The 12733-nt window shown below is 35.4% G+C and overlaps 2 protein-coding genes across 2 annotated transcripts in view; both read right to left on the bottom strand.

The window, feature by feature from the left end:
* Positions 1–8776, bottom strand: part of LOC148942691 (ubiquitin-conjugating enzyme E2 Q2) — a 36755-nt gene extending 27979 nt beyond the window's left edge. Inside the window, exon 1 of the mRNA XM_089102055.1 lies at positions 8582–8776. Coding sequence (XP_088958181.1) covers positions 8582–8743 — 162 coding nt within the window. The 5' untranslated portion in view covers positions 8744–8776. The remainder of the gene's footprint in view (positions 1–8581) is intronic.
* A 1987-nt stretch (positions 8777–10763) lies between these two features.
* On the bottom strand, positions 10764–11129 carry LOC148942690 (uncharacterized). The gene has a single exon (XM_089102333.1). It carries the CDS (start codon positions 11127–11129, stop codon positions 10764–10766), a length of 366 nt encoding a protein of 121 aa, XP_088958459.1.
* Between the last annotated feature and the right edge of the window lie 1604 nt (positions 11130–12733).

Here is a 12733-nt window from a genome sequence, read left to right as displayed (position 1 = left end):
CTAACAAATTTAAAACCATTCTTATGACACACACTGAGATTACATATCTATTTTATTTTTATGCTGAGCTGATTTCCTTTTGAATTCCAATCTTTAGGATAATTCATCTCTTTAAGGAAGGATGCAATTCAGTTTACAAATCTCATATAATATACCCTTCAGTGTAAAAAGTAGTGATGGGATGACAAATTGAAATTAAGAATTGCAATAGTTTTGGTTTTCCAGAAGATTGGAATTGTATTGGGAACCAAAATTTTATAAATTCTCCAAATGATTTAACTGTGTAATTTAGCTTTTTCATAGAAAAACGTTAGATCTTTTTTTTTAAATAGAGCTACTATTTGAACTCTGTGAGACTGGATAATTAATTTGCTAACAAAGATTTGTGTGAAGCAGAGCTGCTTACTTGGCAACATTATTATGAAACAGGTCAACTGAACATCAAAAGAGTTATTGCTATTGCCTCAAATTGCTTTGTCTAGTGGAATAAGGAAAAGAAAACCCTGTAGAGTTGCTGGTTAGTAATAATGGGGAGCCATTGACTCAAATTGCATCCCAATCTGTCTTCCATGGCTTAATGGACCAACTCTTGTCAACAGCAATCTTAAAGGTGTCAACAGAGGGAGCAATTACAGCAGTATCAGGAAGATTGTTCCAATGGGTAAACACCCTATTGGATAAGTAGTGGTTGCAGACTCTGGTATCTGCCCTCTTCTGAGACAACTTCTTACTATACCCCCTTGTCCTGGAGAATTCATTAAACTGAAGTAGATTTTGACAGGAGTCAGCATTCAAAAGCTTAGAAGTCATTATGACATCCCCTCTTCAACACCTGTGCACCATTGTTGAGAGCTTCAGCCTATTCAATCAAGATAAATAGTCAAGATTCTTGCATCCATCAACAACTTTTGTTGCCTGTCTTTGGAAATATTCTATTTTTGCTGATCACCCTTGTTCAGGGGTGTTGCAACACACATCCCAAATTCTAGCAATGGTCACACAAGACCCTTGCACAGTTTGGTCATAATTATGGAAGATCTGCTGTGTACACTATGCTTGATTATGCCTAGGGTCTGGGATGCTTTCGCAACTGCTGTCTGTGCATGTTTTTTAAATTTTAGTTCCTCATCAACAACAACTCCCAAATCTCTCCATTCTACCATAGAGTTAATCAATTGTCTTGAACCATCCTCTCTTATCATATGATACTGCCACCTTATGTTCTTTCTCCCTATTGCTTGACAATATTAGAGTTCAGATGCAATAGGGACACTTTTAGTGTTCAGTATATTGTTAATTTGAACTGGATTTTATATAACACATTTTTTTCCTTTGGTTAATAAAGAAAGCTCCATTTCCTCAATGCATCAATGAAGCTAGGGAAATATCTCCCTAGTCTTTTTTTTGATGAAAAATAATATCTTTTTTTGATGAGCATGGTTTGAAATTGTTTTAGCATAAAAGAATCAATAAGTAAGACACATCACATACACAGTATTTTAACTTGGAGGGGGCATGCATTACAAGTGGGGCACAGCTTCAAAAATAGGCAAATTATGTAAAAAATATAGGATATTGGGATAAGAATAGTAGAAATCTCAACCAGGGCTCACTTGCCTGAGGATTCATTTCCCCTTTATAAGTCCCTGATTAACTATTAATAAGCAATTTTTTGATTAGGACAGCTTATCAGAAGAAATCTTTTAACATATTCTTGAAAATCCTAGGAATGTATTGCACTAACAAATGAAATCTTATATCAACCTATTATTCTCAATTATCTCCTTTTATTTTTACTAAATTAAAATCAGATGTATGCCAGGGAGTCTTTATGAGCAAGGTTGACAGGAGATCAAATGTGTTTACAATTATTTAATGTGTTTGAGAAAGGATAGGATGGCTAGGAGATGTTCTATAGATGAAGGATGACAAATTGCTGAAGATTGTCCTTGTCAGCCAACCCTCTAGGGCAGAACAAAAAGCAGGTCATCCCTGGATGGTGTGGAAGGATATCACAAGGAAAGACTTAAGGGAAATATGAACTTCTTGGGAGGGTTTAAAGAGGGAGGCTTTACCTTAAATCACATTGTCCAGCAAAATAAGGAAAAAAATCTGTTGATTCACTGGTCAGTGATGAGGGGAGACATTGACTCAATTGCATCCCACTCTGTATAGATTGGGATGGAGAAGGAGCATGTATAGCTGTGTTGGTCTCAGGTGGCTTGGTGCTGCAGTGAGTTAGTAGTAGTAGTAGCAATTCTGTTTTGTGTTTTTTGAATTCCCCCTCAGTTCTATACAAAAGTATTGCAAATGTGTTTGGCTGAAACCTAAGCCTTCCAGAATTGAAGAGCCTACTAATTACATTTTAGTGAATAGACTAATAGATTATTTTACATTACTGATCTACTAAGCAGACCACTGGATCAAAAATACATTTAGATGCCACACAAGAAAGCCTAAGAGTACAAAAAATAGATTAAAACAATAATTCCCCCTTAGCAGACCAGTGATTGAAATAGAAAATCTTTTTTATAGTTCCCAGGTTAAGGGGGTCCTTGTTGGAACATAGACATTCTTTTTCATCACATAAAATAATTCAGATTGTTAGTTCCTTTGAGCAGACCATATAGCTTTTCAGGGCCAAAAACAAACCTGAAAAATTGTCAAAGGCAACAGAATGAATGTATACACGGGGCACACAATAAGGGGGAGGTGGTCTGGGACTGGTCTTCCTGAATTCTCTAGATTTGTACAGCTTTAACATTCATCTTTAATGAGGGAGTTGCAATTTCTTATCTTGTATTTTAACTAATTGGAATATAGTTAACTAATATTTTGCACCACTTCTAGTCTTTAGTATAATATTTTTGATCTCTTGGTGGAGCTCCTTTCTTTTCTTTTCATATGCAGCTTGTTCTTTTTGTTCTTCCTTGAGATATTGCATATAGACATTTCCAGTGTTGGATTAAACCTTTTAGCAGGGTTTTGTCAACAGCATGCTTAGCAATTGTATCTTGGACCAGGTACAAAGCTATCAGACTCCTTTCCTTTAAGTTTACCACTAGCATGTCCTTGTTCATGAAGTACTCTTGGTCCACATCTGCTTGTCCATAAGACAGAGTTAGGAGACATTTCATTATGTCCCACAGTGCTGTATACTCTGCTCTGCCACCAATGAATCTCCCAAAAAATTTGTCAAGCCTGCAGCTGCATGAAAAATCTTTGAATTATTCACGAAGGTTTGCAGTTGCATGCCCTGAGAATATACTGAGCAATGATTCTGTTCTATTCTGAGGTAGTACACTATCCTGTACTGAAAAGAACCTGAAGGAGTTTCTCAAACATTGTAATTGCAGGCTCAGTTGCTGTTATCAAAATGACAAAGATGTTACAGAAACAGACATACATGCATTAAATGTTAGACCTATTTGTGTTTATCCACAAGGAAGAAATATTATTTTCAAGGGCAACTGAAATGTTTCCAGGACATCTTATTTTTTTCCCATTTTCCAGTTATTTTCCATGATGGAAATTGGTCTTTCATTCTTAAGGTATTCTGGGATGTGTGGGTAGGGCCATCTCACATGGGAGGGAGGGGGTATGCCCTCCACCTATGTTTTTGGGCACTCAGTAAAAAAAATGAGTTGGTAAAATTGTGGCACGAAGCACAAAGATTTTTCTGATTCTGCCAAATTTTTTTTTTTTGTTAAATAAAGATCACCTAAATATTGACATTTCATCTACAGGAATCTTGAACTTGGTTGGTAAATGGATCTTAATTTGCTCTGAAGTGTAAATTAAGGTAAACACAGCAGTTTTACAAACTCCTGCCATGATTTTACAGATGGTGCCACAATTTTCTATTTGGTTAAAAAAACAGCATAAAAATAGTGACATGACATATACTGAAACCTCAATCTTGGTTGGGAAACGCAGTGGTTTTACCAACTTGTGAAGTGATTTTATGTACTGTATTCAAAATAGACATTATGCTAATTATTGATAAAAAACAGTTGGTAAAAATTACCAGCCAGTAGATAAAATTTCTTGCTCCCCACTCCCCAAACATTTTGGCTAGTAATGACCCTGTATGTGGGAGCCCTGGTATTACATGCATTATAGCCTAATACTTGAAATAAATGATTATTCTACTGAAAAAGATTCAGAGCAGCTGAAATAAATACTAGAAAATATTATTACACAATAGTTTTGGCTATTTATAACTTGGTAAAATTCTAGATTAGATGCTCTAATAGTTGATGCCTCTTTCTCTTGTTTTAGATACAACTTATACACCTCTCTTAGCATGACTCTTGTTAAAACTGGTTTACCTAGCAATTGAATCAATAGTAACAAATTAGAGAATCAATTAACACATAAGAAATATATAACATAGACCATATATTTGGGTAAGTTTAGGTTACATTAAAATTGAATTTGCACCAAAAATGGTTATTATATTCAGAAAGAGCATAAAAAAGGCATCAAGTGGCAAGTTCACTTTATTTGTAGGTCATTTATGTGAATTATTCAATATTTACCAAAGTATGTCCTGGGAAGGTATTTTGAAGTAGGCTACCTACCTCTACTCCTTCTCTCTCTGGAAGACACTGACCTTTGATGATCTTAAAAAATCTTTGTATTATAAAGTGAAACCTAGTAAATACATATTTGGTTTAAATGAAGTACAAGAAAAATATTTTCAGCTTCACAACTTTGATCAATCCCAATTTATAAGGTTTCAAAGATCTGCAAACACATGTAGCCTATAGACCTGACAAGTAGGCAAATTTCTAAGACTTAGAAAGCAGAAGAAGGTTAGCAAAGCAGCTCAACAATATTGTCCCAGAGTATATTTCTAACCCCTGGATTCATTACTGGGGTAAGGTTTATATTAATAGACTATTCAGGTAGCTAGGAAATACACATAGGCTACCTCTACAGTCAGAATTACATCCTGAATCGAAATTTAACATGCATTTGCATTGGAAATGAACTTTACCCTCCCTAAATACACCAATTCAGGGTATATATTTGCACATTGGGGGAGTGGGGTAAATTTCAAACTTATCTCTATAGTCAGAATTGCATCCTGAATCCAAATTAACATTCATTTGCATCAAAAATTAACTTTACCCCCCCCCCCCCGAAGGGGCAAATAAATACCCTGAATTGGTATATATCTGGGGGTGGGGTAAAGTTCATTTTTGATGCAAAAATGCATGTTAAATTTGGAATCAGGATGCAATTCTGACTAAACAGGTAAGTTTATTTCTTAGCTACCCAAATAAGTCTGTTAACATAAACCTTACCCCAGCCTATTACTGAAACTTCTATTTTCCAAGGTAAATTTCTAGGTGGCCCTATAGTTTAGGTAGGATGAAAGTGAAAACATTATTTGATGCCTTTTTTTATGCTCTTTCATAATACAATAATTGCTTCTGATGGAAATTGCATCTTGAGCCCTTAAAGGGGCCCCTAAGGTACTTCATTTTTTTAACCACACAAAGAAGTTATAACCTAACCTGCAAAGTACTTTATTTTCAATTCAAATTGTTTTCCTGCCATTACAAGTTTTTCAAATGCCATCAACAAAAATAGTGCTGAATTTTGTAATTTGAAACTTTGCTGTTGACAATTTAGGGTATATATTTACACAATAGGGGGGGGGGGGCAGGGGTAAAGTTCATGGTAAATCTGCAGTGGGCCATATAATTTAGCTAGGATGAAAGTGAAAACATCATTTGATGCTTTTTTATGTTCTTTCATAATCCATATAAAATACCTTTGGGGTCCCTTTAAGGGCTCAAGATGCAACTAGCCCCAGAAGCAATTATTGAATTATGAAAGAGCATAAAAAAAGGCATTAAATGATGTTTTCACTTTCATCTAGCTAAATTATAGGGCCACCTAGAAATTTACCTTTTCCTAACCTAGTCAATTTCTAAGATAGCATAAAGTAGCTTATCTAGAATATGGTAAATTTGCAGGTGGCACAATAATTTAGCTAGGATGAAAGCAAAAATGTCGTTTGGTGCCTTTTTATATGCTTTTTCATAATACAATAATTGTTTCTGTTGCAAATTGCATCTTGAGCCCTGAAAGGAGCTGTAAATTTTTGCAAATCATATTATTGACTCACAAATAAAGTAAACATACCACTTGATGCCTTTTTTAATATAATAATCATTTTTGTTGGAAATGAATTTTACCCCCACCCCTATATATACCAATTCAGGGTATATATTTGCACATTAAGGGGGGTGGGGTATATTTTATTTCTTATGTAAATGGGAGGTAAGTTCAGACTTTATCTCTCACCCCCTAATGTGCAAATATATAGGCTACCCTGAATTGGTAAATATAGGGGTGGGCTAAAATTATTTTGACTATCATTATTATCATATTTGGAAAGAGCATAAAAAAGGCATCAAGTGGTATATTCACTTTATTCATAAGTCAATAATATGATTTGTGAAAAATTTCACCAAAGGGGCCCCAAAGGTATTTTATATGAATTATGAAAGAGCATAAAAAAGCATCAAATGACATTTTCACTTTTATCCTAGCTAAATTATATGGCCCACTACAAATTTACCTTCAACTTTACACCCCCCACCCCCTAAAGTGCAAATAAATACCCTGATTTGGAATTTACCCTGAATTGTTGATGGCAAAATTTCAAATTGCAAAATTCAGCACTATTTTTGCTGATGGCATTTGAAAAACAGGAAAACAGTTTGAATTGAGTTGCCTAATAAATGAGGTTTGAATTGGGTAAAGTTCTACCAAATCATATTATTGAGTTAGAAATAAAGTGAATACACCATTTGATGCCTTTTTTTATGCTGATAATGAATATAATAATCATTTCTATTGGAGATAACCTAACCTAACCCTGAATTGGCAGGTAAAGTTCTACAAAATCATATTATTGAGTTATGACTGAAGTGAATACACCATTTAATGCCTTTTTTATGCTGATTACAAATATAATAAGCATTTCTATCGGAAATGAGTTTCAGCCCCCCCCCCCTATATAGGCCACCTCAGGGGTAGGTTAGGTATAGCCTATATAGGGGGGGGAGAGGGGGGCTGAAATTCATTTCCAATAGAAATGCTTATTATATTTGTAATCAGCATAAAAAAAGGCATTGAATGGTGTATTCACTTTATTCCTAACTTAATAATATGATTTCATAGAACTTTACCAATTGGCATATATAGGGGGGGGGGGCTGAAATTCATTTCCAATAGAAATGATTATTATATTTTTTATAAGCATAAAAAAAGGCATCAAATGGTGTATTCAATTGTGTCCTAACTCAATAATATGATTTGGTAGAACTTTACCTTGAATTGTTATAAATAAGTATTTTTGGAATATATTACTCTTGAACAACTTATTTATAAACAGGTGATATATTTTTAACCACTTTTCAATAACTCAACTAGGCTAGTGTTGATAACTTCTTTGTGTGGTTACAACACAAAACACCTCTGGGGCCCTTTTAAGGGCTCAAGGTGCAATTTGTAATAGAAGTAATTATTGTATTATGAAAGAACATAAAAAGGGCATCAAATGAAATTTTCACTTTCATCATAGCTAAATTATTGGGTCAATATATACCAAATCATATTATTGAGTTAGGACTAAAGTGAATACACCATTGGTTGCCTTTTTTTTTGCTGATTACAAATATAATAAGCATTTCTATCAGAAATTAATTTCAGCCCCCCCCCCCCCTATATATGGCAATTCAGGGTTAGGTTAGGTATAGCCTATATAGGGGGGGGGGGAGCTGAAACTCATTTCCAAGAGAAATGCTTATTATATTTGTAATCAGCATAAAAAAAGGCATCAAATAGTGTATTCACTTTATTTGAAACTCAATAGGGTAAGACACCCAGTAGTTGGCCACCTGCCTATTCTCGGACAGAATCTTTTATACTATTTTAATAACCAATTTACAATGAGCCGTTTGTATGTCCAAGTTTAGGCAGAATTGTCACTTGTTAGTAAATTCAAAAATAGGAGGCGCTGTACAAGTGAAACTATTTGAATTAGTAACCTACTTGTTCAGAAATTCTTCAGAAATTTTTTGATACAAAAATTAAGTTTCTAGGTGGTATAATACAGTAATTAGAGCAGTTTAAATGTCAAAAAGTGATTAAAGTGTCTGACTACTGGGTGTCTTACCCTAATATGATTTGGTATATATTGACCAATTATTGTGCCACCTGCAAATTTACCTATAATACTAGCCTAGGCTACCAGGTTGTTTTCTTAACATGTTTCTTTCACAATAACCCCTATTCTAGACCTTTACCTTTTAATCTTATACTTTGTGTTTCACTTAAGAGATTATGCAGTGATGCAAGGATAAATTTTAATTAAAGGATGTGTCCAAGATTAGGCCTATTTAGCCTATGGTATTGTCTAAGGGTTTTAGCCTGTAATACTACATGCATTGTAGCCTAATATTTCAACTAACTGATTATTACAATGAAAAATATTAGGAGTAGCTGAAAAAAAACGAGAAAAATTATTACACAATAGGCTAGTCTACTCATAACTTACTGTTATGTTTCCATAAATCTCATGCTTCTTTCCCTTATTATCTATAAATCTACAAGTTAGCTCATCAACAGTCGCTGAAAGGACTTGGAACCTTTCATGTTGTTTAGGAAAAGTCGATTCTATGGCTCTGATCTCCTGTTTTAGTATATTTAGACAAGCCATGAAATCAAGCAATAGTAGCTTGAATATTTTGGACTTTTCCTCTTTTCTTCGATTTGAATGCGTTAAGACGTTATCAAGCACATGTGTGGTCATGACAGGGTTAACACAGTTGCGTTTCCTTTCGGAAGCTAGTATATTGTTCTATGATCAGTCATTTAAAATAATCCACCAATCAGAAAGGATTTTCTTTCTTACTTTTTCAAATCCCTTTCTGATTTTAATTTTTCAGACAATGGTAGCAATCGCATCCTTGACTCAGCTTTGGAAGAAATGTCAAACTCTTTGATTCTTTAATCTGACTGGTCGGCATTTTGATCTGATTTGTTCGAAGTTTGATGATTTTTAAACCTTCCGTTATGACTGAATCTAGTTTTTGAGATGTGATTTTGAAAAAAAAACTCAGGTTTTACGCTCTATGAAATTCAAGGTTTAAACCTTTCTGTTAACGTCTTTTCCTTCATTCAAGATGCTGCTGCAGCAGATAAGATTATCAAAACTAGAATGTTAATCATTTTTTTGACACTTTTATTTCTTTCACATTGACTAGGTAGGTCTGGAACATATATTTATGCAAGGTATCTAAATTGGTAAACTTCTTTCTAATAAAAGAATTGTTTTTAATTGAAAAATTAGGGACGCTCATTATATGCGGCAATGTGAAAGGTCCATTATCTATTATTTCTTGTTCCTGTCTCCTAGAAAACTATTCATTTCGAATAGTTGCAAACTATTATTATCGAAATAGTTGCAAACACTACTCTAGGAAAATTTGGACAACAATTTTTGTTCTAACAGAATGTACTGTCCTGGACCGACAAAATATAAATAACTATTTTCCTTACCTTGTACCTGTGTCTGATTGCCATACTGTTTTTGTATTTGAAAACGACTACCGTCTATCGCATGTGAGTTCTTTTGATTTTCCTATGTGTGGTGTTTGTTTGTTTTTCTCCTCAATTCATGTTATTTTCTATGTGTTTTAATTCGTTAGCTGTCTTTTTCTTTTCTTTATTTTTTTCCGTTGGTAAACCTCAATAAAAGACTTGAGGCAAATCAAATATTTCATTATAATTGGCACCATGAATTTAGGAATAATAAATTATTTGTATCTGTACAAGAAAATTTGTTTTGTTTGTTTCAATATTTACCGTTTTAATAAAATTTTCACTATTTTTCGTCTTTTATTTCATTGGAAAGAATGCATAGTATAAAAAATATATGAAGTTAAGTTTGTAAGCCATTTCAAAAAATGTCTACTCACTTTTTCTCTTTTTTTTTCTAGAAGAAGACGACTGTAAAAGAACACAAGATAAGATATTAACTATTCCTGAAAAATAAGAAAAAATATATAGATAAATTCCATGTAAAAAAAAACTTCTTAAAGAAAGTTTCTTGAATACAATAGGTCTTCTCGGCTGCATTTTCGCTTTACATTACTTCTAAGGATTAGAGGCTGTTTGAAATACCCAGCTTAGGCCTTTTTGAAACACAATATATTCAAGAGCAGACGGGCGGAAAGACGCTTAATGATTGACTTAAATGACTGGCTAATGTCCACCCTAATTATTAAATAATTTTTTAAGACCTTGATTTGGTAGGAATAATTCTCGTAAACCTGGTTTCTTTCTTTTTTGGATTTAAGTTGCTTTTGGTTCTCTTTTTTTATCTATTTTCTATCCTGCTTCTTGTTTTATCTCTTTTATTTTATACTGTCTCTTCTTTTGATTTATCCCTATTTCAGTTTCCCATTTTTATGTACTGCAAATTGATTCACGCAATTACAATTCATACTAAATATTTAAATTTTTCCTACAGTTTTGATTGCGTTCTGACGCTCGAGTTATTAAATAGAAAAACTGAAAAATATGCACAGATATTCCCAAAATTAACACACAATAAAACTTAGTTAATTAAAAGACTAACAATGTTAGTTTCAAAAAAATATTATCCAAAAAAATAAAGAATTAAAGAATAGATTTTCAAAGAAAAGTAAAGGTGATATTAAAACCTACTTACTTACTTAAGTCCCATCCATCCTCATGGGACGTTTCGGGGCCACTCCTTTCAAAGAAATCTGATGAACTAGGGCTCGATATGCTGTTCTGTCAAGTGCGGTTCGGGATAGTTGGCCAATGCGTTGTCGGTCAAAGTTTTCGATCCACCTTTTGCGCGGTCTTCCCCGTGGTCTAAGTCCTTTAGTTGTCCCTTCAAGTGCGATCTTAGGTATGCGTTCGGGATTCATTCGTTTTACGTGGCCGAACCAGCGCAGCTGCTGTTTTCGAATTTTGTTCCGGATAGTGTCTTGCGACTTCACCCTTCTTCGGACTTCTTCGTTTGTGATATGGTCAGTATATTTGATCTTGGCTATCCGGCGCAGACATCTCATTTCGAACGCAAGGAGGTTGCGCTCGTTTTAATTTTTTAATGTCCAGGTTTCACATCCATATAGAGCATTGGGTATGATCGGACTGTTGAATAGATGCACTTTCAGATGGCTCGAAAGGTGGTTAGATTTCCAGATTTTTGATAGACTTTTGAAGCTGGAGCTAGCAAGACCGAGGCGGCGTTTAATGTCAACAGTGTGGCAGTTGTTAAGAGACTGCCGTGGTAAAGGAATTTATTGACTCTTTCCACTTATTCACCGTCTATAACTATCGAGGGGGGGTTTGTTATCTCCTGTCATGATGTGACCATGATTCTGGTCTTGTTTGCGTTAATCTGCATACCAAATGGCTTTGTTGCTTGGGACATACAGTCAGCCTGTCTCTGGAGTTCCTGGGCGGTAGTGGACGTCTGGACAATACCATCCGCATATGCTAGTTTATCAATTAAGATTCCTCCTATTCTGACTCCATATTCGACGGGTATCAGGGAGAGGATGGCATGCAGAAACAGGTTAAACAAGTGCGGCGAGAGGATGCATCCTTGCAGGGCTCCGGAAGTTGTTGGGAATTAACCAGAGAGCCCACCAGTGGTCAGTATTTGACTTTTGAATTGGTTGTATATTTCCTCAGTGATTCTGACTATTTCATCTGGAACAACGTAGTGTCTTAGAATATGCCACAAGACTTTCCTCCATATTAGGTCAAAGGCCTTTCGGAAGTCAATAAAGAGCTGATAGAGGTCTCTGCTAAACTCGATGAACCGTTCCATCATCTGACGCACAGTAAAGATTTGGTCAATAGTTGTTCATCCCGATCGAAAGCCCACTTGATACCCGCCTAGAAAAGAAGTGGTATTGCTTGAATTCTGTAGAGCAGGGTCTTAGTCAGAATTCTGGTTTGGTGGCTTTTGAGGCTAATGGGCCGGTAGTTGTCAAATTCTTTTCTCAAACCTTTTTTGTGTATTGGGGCTGTTACTGCCTGGCAATACTGCTGTGGGACGTGTCCAGTAGACCAGGTGGCTGATATAAGACTGTGGTATAGGTCGACAACGTCTTCTGAACCAACATTTATCAGTTCAGCAGTGACACCGTCTGGCCCCGGAACTTTTCCTCGCTTTAGGGATTCTATAGTCACTTTGGTGTCACTTCTAAGCGGAGGTGAGGGGGGTCTCGATCTATGATTGGGAAGGATTTTAGGACATTTGGGTCGGTCATTACTTCAGGGTTCAGTTTCTCCTTAAAGTATTCCTTCCATCGTTCGAGCTTCATCTTGGCTTCACTGATGTCGTTCCACTGTTTGTCTAGGATTACGGAAGTTGAGGGATCTTTTTTGGAGGATAGCTCGCTGACTGTTTTGAAGAGCTTGTGGCTGTTGCCTTTCTTGAACTGGGTTTCACAGTCCTTGCACTTTTTGGCGATATGCCTGCAGAATGCCTTCCTCATTTCACGCTCAACTTTCCGTTTGAGATGTTTGTAGGTGTCTCGGCTGCTTCGGTCACATTTGTTGTTATGTAGGCGTTTCTGGTCGCATAGTCGAATTATTTCTTCAGTGATCCAAGACTTTTCAACTTTGGCTTTTCTACCAGGTGTGAGAATGTGGGAAAGAC

The sequence above is a fragment of the Artemia sp. Qi Xiang Cuo genome, chromosome 16 (genome assembly GCF_049724085.1).
Source record: "Artemia sp. Qi Xiang Cuo chromosome 16, ASM4972408v1, whole genome shotgun sequence".
Classification (NCBI taxonomy): Eukaryota; Metazoa; Arthropoda; class Branchiopoda; order Anostraca; family Artemiidae; genus Artemia; species Artemia sp. Qi Xiang Cuo.
This window is presented reverse-complemented; position numbering and strand designations above follow the sequence as displayed.